The 21,748-nt window shown below is 42.0% G+C and overlaps 1 protein-coding gene across 2 annotated transcripts in view; it reads left to right on the top strand.

Annotated features, from left to right (window-relative positions):
- The first annotated feature begins 14,522 nt into the window (after nt 1-14,522).
- LOC139386847 (tenascin-N-like) overlaps nt 14,523-21,748 on the top strand; it is a 33,645-nt gene continuing 26,419 nt past the window's right edge. Inside the window, exons 1-3 of one of the 2 annotated variants that reach the window (XM_071132701.1) lie at nt 14,523-14,631; nt 19,675-20,100; nt 20,980-21,351. In XM_071132701.1, the coding sequence (XP_070988802.1) occupies nt 19,677-20,100; nt 20,980-21,351 (796 nt within the window). In that variant the 5' untranslated portion in view covers nt 14,523-14,631; nt 19,675-19,676. Of the gene's footprint in view, nt 14,632-19,619; nt 20,101-20,979; nt 21,352-21,748 lie in introns of those variants that run through there. The other variant, XM_071132700.1, reaches the window with a different exon arrangement.

Genomic DNA, 21,748 nt, shown 5'->3' with positions numbered 1-21,748 from the left:
ATATCAAATCAATCAGGGTAGATTTATCTGGGCATTTAAGATTTGGGCGAGTGGGTGAATTAATCAACTGGGTAAGATTCATAGAATTACAAAATATTTTTAAAACATCAGACATCGGCTTTAACCAACACCATCTTGATTTGTCCTCTCTAAATAAACACATTTTTCTCCCCCTGATTTGCTTTAGCAATTTATGTTATTCTTCAATAACACAAACTCTAATAAATGTGTGTGATGACAGAGGCTAGATCTTCTGCATGCTTTTCCAGTAGCCAGGTTGGAATGACACCAGGCCCACACTCTTTACATGGGGCGAGTCTGGTCAGAGCTTGCTTTATCTGGCCAATGCTGCACAGCTCAACCTGCCTTGTAGGCATCGGCAGGGGGGAGATGGCAAGAGATGCTTGTCCATGCCTCAGCAAAGAAGACATTAAAAACAACCTGTATTCTCCCTACTGATGTTCTCTTTCGTCCCAGTCCTTTGTTAATGTAGTCCCACCATTCCTTAGGGCTTTTCTTCTTTAGGCCCTTTTCTTTTTTAGGCAATTTTCTTCTTTAGGCAGGAGTTGAACATCTCCACTTTTCAATCAATGTTCTCCACCTCATATATGGCAGACCAGTCAGTACTTTCTGTTCTGGGTTACCAGACATCCTTTTTTCCAGTGCACCTCGCTTCTCCCTCCTGATGTTGTGTTTGGGGACAACAGCAGACATTTGTGATCACTGGATCTGAGAGGAGTAAGTACAGTGGGGGTGTTATAGAGATTCTTCATATTTGTAATGATCAGATCTAGGATGGAGTTCCCTATGGGCTTGTCTTTGATCACTTGTTTCATGTCTGGATGGGAGTTCGTCAGTATCTTCTATGTTCTACTGTACTAAATCTGTAACCGTTATTCATTTGTAAGAAGTAAAACAATCTAAATATATATTTTTAAATCAACAGTTACATATCGGGATATTATTTGACGATATATACCGCTTTGACAATATCATTATATTATTTTTGTGCTAGTTGACTGTACCTGCACCAAAACTTCAGTATTTCTCCTTCACAGCTTGATCTCACTCTTCTTTTTAAACATGGATCCAATGTTTTTAGCACTTTTATTTCCATTACTGATCAAAACGTGTTTTCATGGCTCTCCCTCACTTACGGTGAGCAATATATTTGAAATATCGAATCGCAATACGCCTAAATATAGAATCACATTACATATCGTGTCGGCACTTAAGTATCGTGATAATATAGTATTGTAAGGTCCCTGGCAATTCCCTGTCCTATTACTCAGAATGCTATTGTAGTTGAAGTTGATTCTGTATATTGAACATAATCGCTGCCAGTTTTAAAGCGTTTGAAAAATGTAACTTAAGTGCATGTGATAGATGGGCGCAATAAATATTTTGTTGCAATCTTCAGCTTGCTCATTCCTATTAAGAGGAATGAACAAGTATGATTGTGATATATACTACCTTTCAAAAGTTTCGGGTCGCTTAGAAATCCCTGTCCTTGTTTTTGAAAGAAAAGCACATTTTGTCCATTAAAATAACATCAGATTGATCAGAAATAGTGTAGACATTCATTTTGTAAATGACTATTGCAGATAGATTTTTAAATGGAATATCTACATAGGCGTAGAGGCCCATTATCAGCAACCATCACTCCTGTGTTCCAATGGCACGTTGTGTTAGCTGATCCAAGTTTATCATTTTAGAAAGGTTAGCGTCCCAGAGTCGCCTCTTCACTGTTGACGTTGAGACTGGTGTTTTGGGGGTACTATTTAATGAAGCTGCTAGTTGAGGACTTGTACTTGTCCTCTTGCTCAGTTGTGCATCAGGGCCTCCCACTCCTCTTTCTATTCTGGTTAGAGCCAGTTTACGCTGTTCTATGAAGGGAGAAGTATACAGCGTTGAATGAGATCTTCAGTTTCTTAGCAATTTCTCGTATGGAATAGCCTTAATTTCTCAGAATAAACTGACGAGTTTCAGAAGTAAGTTTTGTTTCTGGCAATTTTGAGCCTGTAATCGAACCCACAAATGCTGATACTCCAGATACTCAACTAGTCTAAAGAAGGCCAGTTTTCAATTGATCAATTAGCCTTTTAAAATGATACTTGGATTAGCTAACACAATGTGCCATTGGAACACAGGAGTGATGGTTGCTGACAATGGGTCTCTGTACGCCTATGTAGATATTCCATTTTAAAGAATCTGCCATTTCCAGCTACAATAGTCATTTCCAACATTAATAATGTCTACACTGTATTTCTGATCAATTTGATGTTATTTTAAAAACAAGGACAGTTCTAAGTGACCCCAACTTTTGAACGGTAGTGTAATTGAGAATTTACAATGAACACCTTCCTAATATTGAGTTGCACCCTTTGGCCAACAGAACAGCCTCAATTTGTAGGGGCATAAAAGCATTCCACAAGGATGCTGGCCCATATTTACTCCAATGCTTCCCACAGTTGTGTGGTGAACCATTGTTGATATACATGGGAAACTGTTGAGCGTGTAAAACCCAGAAGGGTTGCAGTTCTTGACAGACAAATCGGTGCACCTGACACCTACAATACCCTGTTCTGCCTGCGGCTATGGAACCCAGACCTGTTCACCGGACATGCTACCTTGTCCCGGACCTGCTGTTTTCGACTCTCTACCGCACCTGCTGTGTCTGACTCTGAATAATTGGCTATGAAAAGCCAACTGACATTTACTCCTGAGGTGCTGACCTGTTGTACCCTCTACAACCACTGTGATTATTATTATTTTACCCTGCTGGTCATCTATGAACATCTTGGCTATGTACGGTTATCTCCACCCGGCACAGCCAGAAGAGGACTGGCCACCTCTCAGAGCCTGGTTCCTCTCTAGGTTTCTTCCAAGGTTCCTGCCTTTCTAGGGAGTTTTTCCTAGCCACCGTGCTTCTACATCTGCATTGCTTGCTGTTTGGGGATTTAGGCTGGGTTTCTGGTTAGTACTTTGTGACATCGGCTGATGTAAAAAGGGCTTTATAAATACATTTGATTGATTGATACCCCGTTAAAAAGCACTTAAATATTTTGTTTTTCCCATGGCGCGCACACACAATCCATGTATATTTTCTGAGGGCTTAAAAATCCCACTTTAACCTGTTTCCTTCCCTTCCTCTACTCTGATTATTTGTGGATTTAACAAGTGACATTAAGGGATCATAGCTTTCACCTGGGTTCATCTGGTTAGTATGTCATGGAAAGAGCAGGTGCTCCTAATGTTTAGTACATTCAGTGTATAGTAGTTTACATTTGGCCATAGAATCATGACATTTTCAATGTCTGTAAATTAGGTAGTTACATATTTTAAATATCTAGAAGAGACATTTTTACCTTACATTCGTTCATTAAAATAAAACTGATTTAAACTTTTGGAAAATACGCATACGCATTTTCGACAATACATCTTCTAACCTTTCATTCAGCACCTGAAATGTACGGGATGTCAACGTCTGGAAAATAAGTATTTTCATTTAGCTTACTGGGATCTTTACTTTGGGGAGTTACTAAAGGAGATTGAAGCCAGTCAGTCACTTAACACATTTGGGGGAACAAACACATTTTCTAGGAAAGGATAAATCGAAATCCGCAAAGGCAACTCGCTAATGTTAGTTGTTGTCGTGCGATGGAAGAGAGCTAGCCTTTCGTTAACATGCTAGCAACCGTCTCTTGCTTCTCTTTCAGGCTATAAAGTCCATAATTGAAAGTCACAATAACACAGACATCTCACCATGGACGAAAACATTAGCAATAATTCAACGACATACCTGTTTAGGTGCACAAAACGAGGAGTGAAAAACATTTACCCCCGCAAATGCAGTCCTACAGGACGTCGCCATCTTGAAAATGACGTCTTCTTCTGTAGTGCTCGAAATTTCGATTTGCACAATTACTACCACCTTGCGACTAGGCGGGAGTTGGCTTGACAGTCATTTTCACTTGCCTGAACTTGATCAGGTCAGGTTCAGTGCAAATGCAATAAATTACACACATCTTTAATAATAATACATTAAAATGAGACTTTCATGACTCAAATATGTTTACAAGTATCTCAGTGTCTAGAGAGCGAGAGAGAGAGAGAGAGAGAGAGAGACTATGCAGAACCCCATTTTCACCTAAGGATGGCAGTATTTGTTCACAGTGATGAAGTAATGTTGATGTCTCAGTCTGAATAATGTTAGGATGTAATCAGAAAGCATATTCAATGTATTTGAGCAGTTGAGAAAACACACACTCAAAGACTAGTCAAATCACTAAAGCTGAAAAACAAAACTGAAAAACAGCTGCTTCTACACACACAAACACACACACACATCCATCCTCTGAATACAGGGGATGTTTTTGCCCCATCTTGTTAAATGAAATGTTTACAGAGCATCACAAGCCAAATTATTGTTTGTAAAAACCCCAGGAAACATCTCCTTAGACCACAACCCAATGAAAACCTTTCAGGCTAATTCTTAGGAGTTTCAAACCAAAGTGCTCTGTGGTGCTTTGTTTCACATCACATTGGTTAAGAGGACAGTGATCATAACACAATAGAAGTGAATTCTTTCATAATTTCCCACAATTCCATTCATTGTAAGTAACCGTTTGAAGATGCGTTCCTGGATAAATACTAACAGATGCTAAATTGTGTTCACAATAAAGGGACACAATATGGAGCTAAGTCTCTTTTAATGAGATACCCCCACCCACACATATTCAATATGTATTTCCTTTGTTTAATTTTGTCTTAGTCTTTCAAAAGACCAGAAGTACAATTCTGCACAATTCACTACCATCTACTATCATTCGACATTGACCAAATGAGTGTTAGAGCTTGCACTCTAGTTCAACATGAATACCTTCCTCACTGAGATCGAACAAAGCAGAACGGTTTAGGTGTAAACAAGATGCAAACATTAAACCTCCGGTCTACCTTTAGGAGCATCTCAGGATAGAAGGGTAAAATGTGCTTATACCACATTGTTTAGATTTCTATGTTTTAACGATAGGGCAGTTTGACAGCTGGTGTTCATAATCCACCCTCATGATGGTATTGCTGGATATTATCTGCAAGTATAACTTCATACCTTTGCCTTAATAAGGATTGAGTAGAATATCATTATGGTATTTAAAGTAGTCCATCAAACCAATAATCAAATAGGACCTATCCTCCTGTGACTGAGAATGTATCTTTAAGACACAACAACGAAATGCCCATCTACCTGGGTGGGCATTGTAAGATTTGACATCCCTGTACACCGTGTGAGACAGCACATACACTATAATCAGCTGCAGAGTACAGACCACACAGAGTTGCCCTGCAGGTAGAATATTGCTAGCACATCGTTTTTACATACTTCATTATTTATCATAATTGTCAACTTCTTGTAATAGCCACTTAGAGAATCTGTCACAGGCATACTTGAATAGGATTCTATTTATTTTATTTAAATTTTTTAGAAACTACACATTTCTTTATACCCTACAGTTAAACAAGCGACTCTTACTTTCTACAGGATGTCGTAAAGCTCGTACCAGGGATGAATGCAAACTTCAGCTCCTATAGACATTAAAGAGGACCATTAATATTATCCAAATCTCCCTGAAAGACTGCAAAATGAAACAAACAGTGCAGACCTATTTTGGGGTTTTGATAAATCATTGACAAAGCAACCATTCATAAACAGTGAAACAAATCTAACAATTTGTCCACCTACTTTAACATCCGTGGACTGACAAACATGACATAAAACCAAACCAACCATTTAATGGCAGAACCAATGCCTTCAGAAAGTATTCACACCCCTTGACTTTTTCCACATTTTGTTGATTTAAAGCCTGAATTTAAAATGGATTCACTTGAGATGTTTTGTCACTGGCCTACACAAAATACCACATAATGTCAAAGTGGAATTATGTTTTTTTAAATGTTTACAAATTCATAAAAAATGTCAGTAAGTATTCAACCGCTTTGTTTTTGGCAAGCCTAAATAAGTCCAGGAGTAAAGCTGTGCTTAACAAGTCACATAATAAGTTGCACTCTGTGTGCAATAATAGTGTTTAACATGATTTTGAATGACTACCTTATCGCTGTACTTTACATATAAAATTATCTGTATGGTCCTTCAGTCGAGCAGTGAATTTCAAACACAGATTCAACCACAAAGACCAGGGAGGTTTTCCAATGAGTTGCGAAGAAGGGCACCTATTGGTAAATAGGTAAAAAAAGAAAGAAAAAGCAGACATTGAATATTGCTTTGAGCATGGTGAAGTTATTCATTACACTTTGGATGGTGTATCAATACACCCAGTCACTACAAAGATACAGGCGTCCTTCCTAACACCATTGCCAGGGTGGAAGGAAACAGCTCAGGGATTTCACCATGAGGCCAATGGTGACTTTAAACCAGTTACAGAGTTAATGGCTGTGATAGGAGAAAACTGAGGATGGACCAGCAATATTGTACTCTACAATACTGCAATACAATACTAACCTCTACAATACTAACCTAATTGACATAGTGAAAAGAAGGAAGCAAGTACAGAATAAAAATATTCCAAAACATGCATCCTGTTTGCAGCAAGGCACTCAAGTAATACTGCATAAAATGTGGGAAAGCAATTCACTTTTTGTCTTGAATACAAAGTACCACTCTCCATATTTACAAGCATAGTGGTGGCTGCATCATGTTATGGGTATGCTTATAATGGTTAAGGACTGGGGGAGTTTTTCAGGATCAAAAATAAACTTAATGGCACTAAGCACAGGCAAAATCCTTGAGGAAAACCTGGTTCAGTCTGCTTTCCACCAGAGACTGGGAGATTAATTCACCTTTCAGCAGGACAATAACCTAAAAACAAGGCTAAATCTACACTGGAGTTGGTTACCAAGAAGGCAGTATATGTTCCTGAGTGCCCGAGTTACAATTTTAACTTCAGATATCTCCCCCCAGTCATTACTCAGGGTTTCCAAAGAGGAGTCTCTCCCCTCTCCATTCCCTCAGTTCAATAGTCCTTATGGGCCATATGGTGTATCTCTTATAGATAACTATCTTATCAAACATAATCTAGTGCAATTGTTGTCAATTGTGATTGATAGGAGACATCATGACATGGGATCTGGAACTTTCTTGGGGCGAAGTAAAATGGTTTAGTTCTGTTCAGATTAAGCTGGATTTCTAAGAGGTGTTAGGTTATAGTCATGCTTTATGGAGGCTACTGGTAATACACTTTTTTAGTTTAATTGACAGATTTTCAATGGAATGTTTGTCCATGTTGAATCGTTTGTTTAGCACTTCACCTCACATCTACAGCCATTATTCAAATAATGTTTTGCCCTTCTCATACCACAATTGGTTTTGACCATTAAAGAGGATATAAAGACATTTTAGTGAGCTGTAAGCTAACAGCCAAGCATCACAATAAAACACAGGCTAGTCTGTATTCCCACTGACTGTAACTGTTAATAAAAAAGAGAACAAAGCTACTTTTATTTGGTTTGATCCTAAATGCCAAACAAAATGATAAGGGGATCATAACGTTTCTGAATAGTTTCGGAGCAGCGTCTGTTAAGTCACTTAGGGTGGGACCACCAGGAATAAAAGGAAGTGAGATCCCTAAAGCTCAAGCAAGAAACTCTAAATCCAAATATCAGGTGTATTAGGGTACTATTTTGAGGTGACTTGTATTTCTTAAAAGCTCTGTCTGTTATAACATTAAAACGAAAATCTTGAAACTAGGTTAGAGGCCACTATACACGCACTGCTGTGTGACTACCACTAAGACCCTAGGCACTGTCACTGATCTAAAACTTTCAAATGCGACCCAAATTAACTACCAAGACAGCTAGGTCCTCACAGACACAATTAACTACCAAGACAGTCAGGTCCTCACAGACACTCCCATTACAAGCTTGGGCAAACCAGACGAGTGCTTTCCTCATTAACTTCTTCATCAATAGTCCATCAATTCCTCTCATTAGCTAAACATTTGCTTTGTCTATTTTAACAAATCCTGCAGCACATTACATTTGGCCCGTAAATCCAAATGAGATTTCACCTGGCAAGGGTTGAGGGGAAAAGAAGAGTGACATTTCTCAACATAGGCCTACAGAAGATTCTGCGTAGTTCTTATTAACTAAAGGGGCTCATGTACACTGAGTGCACAAAACATTAGGAACACCTTCCTAATATTGAGTTGCACCCCCTTTTCCCCCCTCAGAACAGCCTCAATTCGTCAGGGCATGGACTCTAAAAGGTGACTTCAATGTTTCCCGCAGTTGTGTCAAGTTGGCTAGATGTCCTTTGGAGCCATTCTTGATGCACACAGGAAACTGTTGAGTGTGAAAAACCCAGCAGCGTTGCAGCTCTTGACACACTCAAATCGGTGTGCCTGGCACCTACTACCATACCCTGTTCAAAGGCACCTAATTATTTTGTCGTGCCCATTCACCGTCTTAATGGGATACATACACAATCCATGTCTCAAGGCTTAAACATCCTTCTTTAACCTGTCTCCTCCCCTTCATCTACACTGTTTGAAGTGAATTTAACAAGTGAGATCAATAAGGGATCATAGCTTCACCTGGATTCACCTGGTCAGTCTATGTCATGGAAAGAGCAGGTGTTCTTAATGTTTTGTACACTCATTGTATATCCTCATGGTAAATCTATGTGCCGTATGGATTCAGCCAAGCTGAATGTCCAACAAAAGGCTCTCTCAGTAAATTAACCCAAACCGCCAACTCTATCTGCTGATTCCAACCACCTGAATAGCAGCTAGGGGAAGACAGCAACAACAACGATAAAATCAATTTCACATGTTAAAGCAAATACAGTACACGTACAGTAAGAGGAGAATGTGTAAATGGGGGGGGGGGGGGGGGGGGGGGGTATAGAGGAAATGAAGTGAGATTCTGCCACTGAAATTAACATTCCTTTGACAAAGGCTGTGAATAACAAAAAGGGAACTTGGGAATATTCTCATGAAATTCAAACCGCGACTGACTGGGACTCATCAATGTTAGAAAACTGGCATTAGAACAACCAACTAAATGGAACACAGCAGCCTTTTGTAGTGTACTCTTCTACCCCCACAAGTACATTGAAACCATACTTACATATTGACAGTTAATGAAAGTCCCTCTCCGTGGAATACATGCCTTTCCATCATGTTACTCTTCAGGGTTATGGAGTGGGCCTGTTATCGGCTCTGTTCACCCACTAAAGGGGTTTAATAATGTCAGACCAGGGCTACTGTCAGTAGGAGAATGTATCCCCCAACCAGAATCATGCCATCTGCAACTCATTCACACAGGTCCAATGAGCTACTGTAAAGTAGTACCTAAATCCAATGGCTTACTTCAACATCAGAAGTATGTAGTTGATTTTATAGGAGAGTGATAACAGTCAAACTCAAAACAACAAACCTAACTGCAGCCCTGGCTATAATGTTACCTGAAAGAATACATCTCCCTATGCTAGCAGCTCATGACTAGGGGCCAACAGTTTGAAAACTTGTAACCCTTATCATGATTGCAATAACATTTTTCAAAACATTCCTAAGGTAGTATAGAAAAATCAAAAAGACAAATGGAAGCCTGTGTGAGTGTTTCTGGTTGAATGGAATGCAATTGGAGGCTGCTGAGGGAAGAACGGCTCATAATAAATCAAATCAAATTGTATTAGTCACGTGCGCCGAATACAACAGGTGTAGACCTTACAGTAAAATGCTTACTTACGAGCCCCTAACCAACAATGCAGTTAAAAAAAAATATATGAGTAAGAATAATAAATACAAGTTACGAGTAATTAAAGAGCAGCAATAAAATAACAATAATGAGAATCCGGAACACAGGGGGGTATCGGTACAGAGTCAATGTGAGGGGGCACTGGTTAGTTGAGGTAATATGTACATTTAGGTAGAGTTTTTAAAGTGACTATGCATAGATGATAACAACAGAGAGTAGCAGCGGTGTTAAAGAGAGGGGGGGGGGGGTAGCAATTTAATTAGATGTTCCGGAGTCTTATGGCTTGGGGGTAGAAGCTGTTTTGAAGCCTCTTGGACCTAGACTTGGAGCTCCAGTACCGCTTGCCGTGCGGTAGTAGAGAGAACAGTCTATGACTAGGGTGGCTGGCAACTTCGACAATTTTTACAGCCTTCCTCTGACACCGTCTGGTGTAGAGGTCCTGGATGGCAGGAAGCTTGGCCCCAGTGGTGTACTGGGCCGTACGCACTACCCTCTGTATTGCCTTGCAGTTGAAGGCCGAACTGTTGCCATACCAGGCAGTGATGCAACCAGTCAGGATGCTCTCGATGGTGCAGCTGTAGAACCTTTTAAGGATCTGAGGACCCATGCCAAATCTTTTTTGTCTCCTGATGGGGAATAGGTTTTGTCGTGCCCTCTTCACGACTGTCTTGGTGTGCTTGGACCTTGTTGGTTTGTTGGTGATGTGGACACCAAGGAACTTGAAGCTCTCAACCTGCTCCACTACAGCCCCGTCAATGATAATGGGGGCATGCTCGGTCCTCTTTTTCCTGTAGTACACAATCATCTCCTTTGTCTTGATCAAGTTGAGGGAGAGGTTGTTGACCTGGCACCACACAGCCAGGTCTCTGACCTCCTCCCTGGACGGCAGGGTAGCCTAGTGGTTAGAGCGGTGGACTAGTAACCGGAAGGTTGCAAGTTCAAACCCCCGAGCTGACAAGGTACAAATCTGTCATTCTGCCCCTGAACAAGCAGGTAACCCACTGTTCCTAGGCTGTCATTGAAAATAATAATTTTTTCTTAACTGACTCAGTTGCAGCGGGAGGTGTTTAGTCCCAGGGTCCTTAGCTTAGCAATGAGCTTTGAGGGCACTATGGTGTTGAACGCTGAGCTGCATTCTCACATAGGTGTTCCTTTTGTCCAGGTGGGAAAGGGCAGTGTGGAGTACATCAAACAAACAGTGAAGCTAAAGGCTATGTACCATAAACAAAGTCAACTTCCCACAAAGACAGGTGGGAAAAGGGCCACCTAAGGACGGTCCTCAATCAGAGACAACGATAGACAGCTGTCGCTGATTGAGAACCCTACCCGGCCAAAACATAGACATACAAAGGTGCGGACTCTGGCCGCAAAACCTGAACCTATAGGGGAGGGTCTGGGTGGGCATCTATCCGCGGTGGCGGCTCAGGTGCAGGACGCAGGCCCCGCTCTACCAATGACTCACCCCACTTTGGTGGCACCTCTGGTGCGGGCCCGGACTGGGGACCCTCGTCGCGGGCCCCGGACTGGGCACCCTCGTCGCGGGCCCCTGTCTGGGCACCCTCGTCGCGGGCCCCGGACTGGGCACCCTCGCTGCGGGCCCTGGACTGGGCACCCGCGCTGCGGGCCCCGGACTGGGCACCCTCGCTGCTGGCCCCGGACTGGAGGCCGTCTCCGGAGGCTCCAGACTGGAGACCGACTCCGGAGGCTCCGGAACGGAGACCGTCTCTGGAGGCTCCGGACTGAAGGACGTCACTGGAGGCTCCGGACTGGAGGCTATCGTTGGAGGCTTCGTGCCATTACTACTCACTGGAAGCTTCGTGCCATGGATCATCACTGGAGGCTTCTTGCCATGGATCATCACTGGAGGCTTCGTGCCATGGATCATCACTGGAGGCTTCTTGCCATGGATCATCACTGGAGGCTTCGTGCAATGGATCATCACTGGAGGCTTCTTGCCATGGAACATCACTGGAGGCTTCGTGCCATGGATCATCACTGGAGGCTTCTTGCCATGCATCATCACTGGAGGCTTCGTGCCATGGATCATCACTGGAGGCTTTTTGCCATGGATCATCACTGGAGGCTTCTTGCCATGGATCATCACTGGAGGCTTTGGGTCATGGATCATCACTGGAGGCTTCTTGCCATGGATCATCACTGGAGTGGAGAGACACACAGGAGGCCTGGATATGGGAGCAGGCACAGGACTCACCAGGCTGGGGAGACATACAGGAGGCTTAGTACTTGGCAGAGGCACCAGATACACTGGGCCGTGGAGGCGCACTGGCGGTCTCGAGCGCAGAGCTGGCACAACCCGTTCTGGCTGGATGCCCACTTCTACCCGGCAAATGCGGGACGCTGGCACAGAGCACACCAGCCTGTGAATGCTCACTCGAGACACGCTTCACCCCACAGCACGGTGCCTGACCAGTCACATGCTCGCCACGGTAAGCACCCCCCCAATTGTTTTTGGAGTGGCCTCCCGGTCTTTAGTGCCAGCCGTGACCCTGTGTAAACCTGGGCCCTTTTTCAAGCTGCCTCCACCTTGCTCTCTGCTTCCAGCTGCTCCCACGGCAGGCAATCCTTTCCCACCAGGATCTCCTCCCATGTCCAGGATCCTTTGCCATTTAGGATGTCCTCCCATGTCCAGTCCTCCTTACCACGCTGCTTGCTCTGCTGTTGGTGGTGGGAAGTTCTGTCACGGCCGTTGAAAGAACTGGACCAAGGTGCAGTGTGGTGAGCGTACATATTATTTTATTTAGAAAAGACGCCGAACAAAGCAATAAACACGACAAAACAAACTGTGAAGCTAAAGGCTATGTGCCATCAACAAAGTCAACTTCCCACAAAGACAGGTGGGAAAGGGCTACCTAAGTATGGTTCTCAATCAGAGACAACGATAGACAGCTGTCTCTGATTGAGAACCCTACCCGGCCAAAACATAGAAATATAATAATAGAACATAGAATACCCACCCCAAATCACACCCTGACCAAACCAAATAGAGACATAAAAAGGATCTCTATGGTCAGGGCGTGACATCTATGGTGTTTATACTTGCGTGCTATTGTTTTTACAGATGAACGTGGTACCTTCAGGCATTTGGAAATTGCTCCCAAGGATAAACCAGACTTGTGGAGGTCTACAATTTTCTTTCTGAGGTCTTGGCTGATTTATTTTTGATTTTCCCCTGATGTCAAGCAAAGAGGCAATGAGTTTGAAGGTAGGCCTTGAAATACATCCACGGTACACCTCCAATTGACTCAAATGATGTCAATTAGCCATCAGAAGCTTCTAAAGCCATGACATAATTTTCTGAAATTTTCCAAGCTGTATAACGGCACAGTCAACTTAGTGTATGTAAACTTCTGACCCACTGGAATTGTGATACAGGGAGTGCTAAGTTAAATAATCTGTCTGTAAACAATTGTTGGAAAGTTGGAAAATAGATGTCCTAACTGACTTGCCAAAACTATAGTTTGTTAACAAGAAATTTGTGGAGGGGTTTAAAAATGAGTTTTAATGACTCCAACCTAAGTGTATGTAAACTTCCAACTTCAACTATATATTTAGAGACAAACAGATGCCGGTGAAAAATATGACCAACCTCGACACCTAGTCTTTGGTGATGCTGCCTGTCCATTAGGCAAGTGTGGGGGGGCTGCGGTGTTGGTGTGAATTCATGCTGTTGCATGGGTTTCTATTGTATTTGCGTCATTGTTGTTATGTAACAAACCAAAATGTTTAGCGATTCGATTCATAATAAACACAACACTTTGGTACTGTTTGATGATTTTGCTCTATCCCTACCTTAACATTGTACATGTGTTGCACAATGATGGTGTGATTTATGCTTTCATGCTGGCTTAGCTGAAGAGTTGCCAATTGTTTTGTATAAAGAAAATATCTGTGTTTGCTTCTTTTTTCGAGCAGTTAATGTGGACATTTCTCAATGAAACGCACAGTGTTTGTGCCAAATTGAAGTGGTTTATAAAATCTGTGTTTATTTGATTTCAGACCACATAAGGATGTCCATGTGTTGTGTTGTGTTGTAGTAGTTTATGTAATGAAAAAAATCCTACAGTACAAATCCTACTGTAACTAACGTCTGTAATCTAGAACTAAATTCACACTTCAGATAGACTGATACATGTTGTCTAATGTGATTGGAAACTTCATTCCCTGATATGACTAGACCTGTGTTTTCTTCATGAATGTCCGTATTTTTCTTGGCTTGAGCTCACCATTAAATCCAAGCTTTCTCTGATTGCCTTACAGCACGTATTACTACTGTCCTGGACTGGTAAAATGATTCATTGCATCCATCGCTGCTACTGTGACAGGAAACGTTTCTAAAACTCAAACTAAAACTCAAACTCAAAAGCTGCATTATTAACTGAGGCAGTACAGCTGTCTATAAGGAGTAACTCAGAACATTCCAAAAAGTATCCATCGCTGCTACTGTGACAGGAAACGTTTCTAAAACTCAAACTCAAAAGTTGGTAGTGACGGGGTGGGGGCAACATGTGTGGGGTTCATGTTGAAGTATTATGATTAGTTCCAGCCTAATTTCTTTTTTTTTAAGGAGGAATGTCTCTCATTATCTGTCTCTATTCTCATTCCATTATTGAGGAGCAAGAGAAGAGACACTCCCAAACTACTGCCCATTGGCCAAAGGCATTTCGGAAGGGGATTTAACTACTTGAGGGAAAGGCTGTTGCTGCAGGAGCCACAGAGGCATTGGTTATAAGGGCCCCTTCAAACTCATGCCCTGAGCTTGTCAACAGGTGTCAGAGAGAGAAGAAATAGAGTGACAGATTCTCAGGCTTTCAGAGGAGGGAGTCACAGGGAACTGCAACGGTGAGTGAAACACTGCTTTATGTTATTGTTTTATTGTTTTATTCTTGAATGTTCAATTTGAGAGGCTTTGTAATATGTGCATAAACATTTTATATGACTGCGAGTTTTTTTTAAATTAGAGGTTGCATCTGATTTGATACATTGTTATCCATATCATGACCTGTTTAATATTTTACATACCTTTTCATTTTCTTTTAACAAATGGAATTACAGACAAGATTCATACTTACTATTGAAATAAGTAATTACCTTGAAAAAGTTATACTTACTACGAAATAAGTCATTTGCAACATTATTCCTGTTTGAGTCATTATATGATATATGATCAGGAAGCATATAGTTTTCATCAGAGCAAATGAGATGTTAACATATAGAAGTAGTCTTTTAAACAAAGTTTCAAAATTATTATAACAACTTCATTACAAAGCTAAGCTCTTTCAGTACAAGTTATACAGTAAAATAGAAAGAAACAAAACTATATGGGTTCGATTTCTTTTGATATTTTGCATCAACACCAAAAAAACTGCACAAGTTGTAACTTAGGCATCAAACCCAATACGTTTAGAGGTCCATTTCCTTGTTAATAAACTTGCCTTCTCTCACTCCTCACATTCAGCCTCTCTGGTACCAGACGGAAATGCTGGGCAGTCAAGCATCAGACTAAGCATTAACAAATTATACTTCAGTCAGTCAGACATAGAGCCAGGGGGGAAATAGCTGAAGTGTCAGCTATGTCCTTACCATGGAGTGAATATGTTGTTAATACAATATACAGCTTCAGTATAATAATTATATTTATTTTTCTTTTCTTGTAAACCATTTTATTGAAGGTGGATTTTTTTTCTTCTGAAAATAAATAGTTTCAACAAGCTTCATAGACATGAACGGTGCTTGCCTGTGGCTCAACTTGATGAAATGCTACTGTACTGGCTCAAAGTTATCTTGGAAGCAGTGATAAAACGAACAACAGATGTAGAGCGTTGCCTGCAGCTAGCCATGAATGGGGTGGTTTCTAATATGTGATCATAAGGCCTACATAAACCCAATGGGGTGACTATTGGGCTTTTGTAACCTTATCAAGGTTTTTTTGTGGTTTGGATGGCAGGATCAGCAGACAGAGCAGGGGGATATGAGTTTGAGCTCAGACTTACTCTAATTGCTTTCAGCTTTTTCTGCCTGCTAGTAAAGGAAAATTCGACAAATGTTGCAACCACATAAAGACCATGAGCTCTGAGCTCTTCCCCCTGTGTGCAGACTGCAGAGCGCTAAACTTTTCATCCCAGGCTTGTTGGTCCATTGCAATTCCCCTTGAAACGGAAAAGAACAGACTGCCTTTTATCTGTCTGTTGGTTAATGTGTCTCATGAGAGGATGGGGCATTGCACACAGTCTGTCCTTACTTGCTTCCCTTCCTTTCTCTCCTCCCCATGCAATGATTTTGGAGGGAAAATTGGGTCCCTGTGAGGATCTGATATTGATTGCATTCACAGTCTGAGTCTGAAGCGTTTCTTGTTAGTGAGTGAGGGGAAACATTCTACCTCCTCTTATTCCGTAAGTAGATGATGCACAACAGTGTTCCACTTTTTGGTAAAATGCAGCTTCCTCTACCCTTTGTTGAACCTTAACAATTAGAGGAGTGATTCTAACATTTTTAGTAGCTGTTTGAAGTTTACTACCAGCACAACTTGCCAGTCTGCAATGCATGCTGGAATTGCTTAGGTACTTTCCTGCCAATCCCGGTTGGAAGTCTGTCAAACTTCACAGCTAGTCGACAAGCCTACAAAGAATGGAGGCTGAAAAGATGAGACAGACATCCTTGTGTCTGACTATTTGAATTCCTTGTTATGTGAAGGTAATTCCCCTGTGTGTCCATGCCAACTTTGAGTGCGGAACTGCGAATACTGTTTTCTCGAAGCCTTTGAGACTGCTTCGGCTCTTCCATGACTGCACATCTGACATGCTTCACATAGAATGCGTCCCAAATGGCACCCTATTCCCTATAGCAGTGGTATTCAACTCTTACCCTACAAGGTCCCTAGCCTACTGGTTTTCTGTTCTACCTGATAATTCATTGCACACACCTGGTGTCCCAGGTCTAATCGGTTCCTGATTATAGGGGAACAATTAAAAAAACTGTGGAACTGGCTTTGAGGTCCAGAGTTGAGTTTGAGGGCCCAATAAGGTGGAATAGAGCAAGGTTTCCCAAACTCAGTCCTTGGGACCGCAAAGGGTGCACATTTGTGTTGTTGTTGCCCTAGCACTACACTGTGGATTCAAATAATCAACTAATCATCAAGCTTTGATCATTTGAATCAGCTATGTAGTGTTAGAGCAAAAAAATAAATGTGCACACCTTGGGGTTCCGAGGACCGAGTTTGGGAAACGCTGGAATAGGTTGTCATTTGGGACACAACCATGGATTCACTGACTAAGGAGAATCTTTGGTCTTACTGCTGTATCATTCCTGACGTTCCTTCCCTGCAGAGATTTAGGAGTTCATGGTAGCTGGAAGAAGGTCACATTGGAATATTCTCTAAGACATATAAAAGCCTTAAAATGGCAAGCATCAAATAAAACCTTGACAGTAAACTATAAATGAGCTTGTTAAGGATCTGTGTGCGCCAGCGCCTGGTGCCATTCCACAGGGCTGTATAATGTTCCTGTGATGTGGGTTATTGTAAGGCTGTCATTGACTTGCTGGTCTTTCCCCTTGGTCTGATCTATGTCCTGTTTGCTGATAAAGTGCCATCTACTGTAATTATTGCCAGAGAGTCAATGGGCATGAATGGCCATAGCTGTGATGTCATAGTCTCTACGGTCTGGCTACTCTAACCTCAAGGTTTTCACCCACTGAGTTGGATAACAGACACAGGACTCGTAGCAAACATGGTGGAAATTTTGTGTGGCACGAATACAGTTACTGTAAGTCATTAGCAACATAGCCAACATAATTTCTCCCAACACGTCGCTTACTGATACTACATTTTCACAAGTGTTGAGCCATTTTCCCTCTGTGAAGTCTACTGTTGGATGGAAGCTTAATGCCAAGGGTTATTTGACTAAGAGGTCATTATTAGACTAATGCTAACCACTTTCATTCAGGTAAATCCTAGCCATTTTCTTATTTAGGCTAATGTTCGCCACTTTCATGTTAGCCATTTTCATTTCTGCTAATCACAGAAGAAAGAGAAAACCCAGATGTGTCACATGGGGTATAAACTTGAAGCATCCAGTGAGGGCTTCTATTCACCACCTTAAATGGTAATAATGAAGTCTATTGGCAGGCAGAGGGTCAAGGAGGAGCAAGAGCTCATCATTTTCTCATAACGATCTGAATGCAGTTTTCTGTTCCAAAACTAGAATCTGTTACAAACAGAGTGCACGTTTTGTAGATTTGACTCCTTGCTAAAGTTTTTAAAAATGGCATGGTTTAGGAATGTAGGGTGAATTCGAGTTCTTGCACATGCACACTTCAGAGATTAGGCATTCCCTGACGTAAATATGCAAATACATGCTAAAGCACGTTAATAGGATCATGCTAGCTCTTGCTTGGCTCTGCCCACCTCATTGCCTGTTCTGACTACTGTGCTTGATTGGCTCCTATTGTAAATGATGCCTCTGTCCTATCTTGGGTTAGTTATCATAATATTTAGGCTAATGTTAGTGTAAGGGGTGCGTAACTGGTGACAGGGAAGTCAGACGCAGGAGAGCAGAACTAGGTAAAAGCTGGAGCATTTTAATTTCAAAACCAACGACATAAAGAAATAACCAACATGGGTACAAAAACTGTTCCGTTGCACACTGCAGTATCACAAACATACTGTAAACTCTCCAGGAGCATCTAAGCCATTATGTCAAACTATGAACATCTACACTAATGTTGTAGGCTGCTTATGATGCCATAACACCTATGCCATTGTGCTTATCACTTATAGGTTACTTTCACAATCCTTCAGGTGACTACATGGACAAGCCTCAGATACTGTAACACCACTTGTGTCACAGCTGACACCAACGTAATGAATTCAGCCTGTAGATGAGGTTGCTAGTGTTGTATGATTGATATAATCATTGATGAAGATTTCTTTATACAGGTTTGCAATGTTACAGGAACAATCGCTTTGCACTATTGATCTACTGTACACCATTTATCGTTCCCATTGTTGCAATATACCATATGTGAGTTAAGGTAAAAAGCCTAGTATTTGTGCATGGTTGAGTCATTTCACTTCTTTGATAGTTCCACATTGTGTGCTCCCAATTATCTATCCCATTAGTGTTTTTGCGCTACATGCATATTTCATTGACCAATCAACATTCTTTTAAAATTACCCTGCGCAATTTATTAAAGCATGTATGCTATTACTGTGGAGTTTCCAGTTGTCAAGCACCATGGCCTCACTTTTAGATGAGAGTGGAGCATACAGTCACTTAAGTTTGGTTTTCAGTTTCCACAGACCACACAAGTTCAGACATCGACTATAAGTTGCTCCACTACCAAATTTCTAATGGCTGCGTGCCAAGGACGCAGTGGTTCAATCGAACATGCTTGAGAAACAGGTAACCTCTTATTCACCATAGAGGTTTGAACCAAATTATTTCTGAAGAAGTCTTTTCAGATACATATTTGGCCTATTATTTTGATAGCATATAATTTCTCTTTCTGGGGATGTCAAAAGCTGGATGACATCACTGTCATTAGACATGACATCTTTTGGAAGACAGTGTTCCATGCTCCTTGAAACCCTTATGGTTGGCTGAGCACTATTAATAGTTAGGAACTTGGGATAAAAGTGTTTCGTTTCGAGTGATGACTGCTGGCTTTCTGCTGGAGGTTACGAGATTGCTTCATGTCCCATTTGTAAAACATAGTCTGCCTTAACTAGAACGAATGTGACTTCTTTAACAATCTTGTAAAAAAAGCCATGTTCTCTCTGGAAAATCCCCCATAATAGACCAAAAAGGTGTCAAGACCAGTGCTCTTTGTGCATGTCAAAAGTTGCATATCAATTTCACCAATTATTCCACTTATTTTCCCCTCTAGCCATGACCACTAGACTTCACTGGCTCACAAGAGCCCTATGCCTGATAAGCATACTGTGCACTGTCACTTCCAAGTATGTGACAGAAGATTATTCATCCCCTGCTGAGAAAGAAGTCACCTTCAGCCACGTCTATAAGATTGACCTGGCCAAGAGCCCTGAGTGTAAACTCGCCTTGCAGACCCTCCCTTCCCAACAGGACCAGTTTTCAGGCCTGCAAGAGCTGGAAGGGGGCGCTACTCTGGAGGGGGAAAACAACATCGTTTTCAGGCACCAAATCAACCTCAAGACCCCAAAGTGTGACTGTGATGAGTCGGAGAGCTTTACGTCTCTGCTGTACAGAGTCAACGGGCTGGAGGAGGAGGTGGAACATCTGAAGAGTCAGTGCTCCCAGGGCTGCTGTGGTGGAAAAGGTGGTGGAGCAGGAGGTAAGCCTACAGTGCAGTCCATCACCATGAGATCTGACAGAACATCTATATTCAATAGCTAAAATACATTGAGTGTACAGTTTTTGACACACTCAACCGGGTGCAGCTGATACCTATACCTACCATACCCTGTTCAAAGGCACTTCAATATTTTGTCTTTACCATTCACCCTTTGAATGGCAAACATACACAATCCATGTCTCAATTGTCTCAAGGCTTAAACATCCTTCTTTAACCTGTCTCCTCCCCTTCAGCTACACTGATTGAAGTGGATTTAACAGGTGACATCAATAAGGGATCATAGCTTTCAGCTGGATTCCCCTGGTCAGTCTATGTCATGGAAAGAGCAGGAGTTCCTAATGTTTAGTACACTCAGTGTATATCTGAAAAAAAAATGTGGAATTTAATCCCAGATGTTATTTAAAACTGTAAAACTGGTCTCCCATGTGGTGCAGCAGTCTAAGGCACTGCATCGCAGTGCTAGAGGCATCACTACAGATCCGGGTTCGATCCCGGGCTGTGTTGCAGCCGGCCGCTAGTTGGAAGGTGTTTTCTCCGACACATTGGTGTGGCTGGCTTCTGGGGTATGCAAGTAGTGTGTCAAGAAGCAGTTTGGCTAGGCAGGGTTGTGTTTCGGGAGGACACATCGCTCTCGACCTTCGCCTCTCCCAAGTTTGTACGGGAGTTGCAGCGATGGAACAGGACTGTAATTACCAATTGTATATCACAAAATTGGGGAGAAAAAGGGGTAATAAGTACAAAATAATATATATAACTGTGGCACTGTTTGAAATAATGATTGATGCACGGTCACTTACATTACACTTACAGTACAGACACTTCAGATGTCACATAACGTGATTTCCTAAACTTCCACAGGTGTGGACACTAGCTGTAGTGGCCACGGGACCTACCAGCACAACACATGCAGTTGTCAATGCAACCCTAGCTGGGAGGGTCCTGACTGCTCCATTTCCACCTGTCCTGATGAGTGCAACGACAACGGCCGCTGTGTGGATGGCAAGTGTGTCTGCCCCGCTGGCTATACGGGGAGTGACTGCAGCCAGCTGATGTGCCCAGGCGACTGCAACGATAAGGGACACTGCGTGGACGGCAAGTGTGTTTGCTTCAGCCACTTCACTGGCGAGGACTGCAGCGAACAGAAATGCGATCCTGACTGCATCCACGGCACCTGCGTGAACGGAATGTGTATCTGTGACGAAGGCTTCTTTGGGGAAGACTGCTCTACAGGTAGAAGTTCTGATATAGGCTGAGGTTATAATCAGGTCATAATATCTTATTCATTATTATATAAAAGGGAAAACTGATCCAAGATCAGCACTCTTAGTTTGAAATGGCCTAGATCTACATAGCAAACTCTACCTTTTGTTGATTCGCAGAACTGAAATGCAGAAAATCTACAGCTGTAGGATCCTTAGGGTTCTAAGGTTTCATAAACACTTTAAACTTGCCATTAGGTACTGGTTATTTGATTATTAGTTAAATAGCAGTTAAGCAGAACATTTGCAGTCAAAACATTCTGTCAGATAAATTCACTGCATCCACACTTGTGAAAGTGACAGCAATTGCTGCAGCCTCAAACTGTCTAAAGATTTAACTTTGTTAAAACCAAGTTTGTGCACAGATC

The sequence above is a fragment of the Oncorhynchus clarkii genome, chromosome 28, assembly GCF_045791955.1.
Source record: "Oncorhynchus clarkii lewisi isolate Uvic-CL-2024 chromosome 28, UVic_Ocla_1.0, whole genome shotgun sequence".
NCBI classification, from domain to species: Eukaryota; Metazoa; Chordata; class Actinopteri; order Salmoniformes; family Salmonidae; genus Oncorhynchus; species Oncorhynchus clarkii.
The sequence above is the reverse complement of the archived record's forward strand: the minus strand, read 5'-3'. Positions and strand labels throughout refer to the sequence as shown.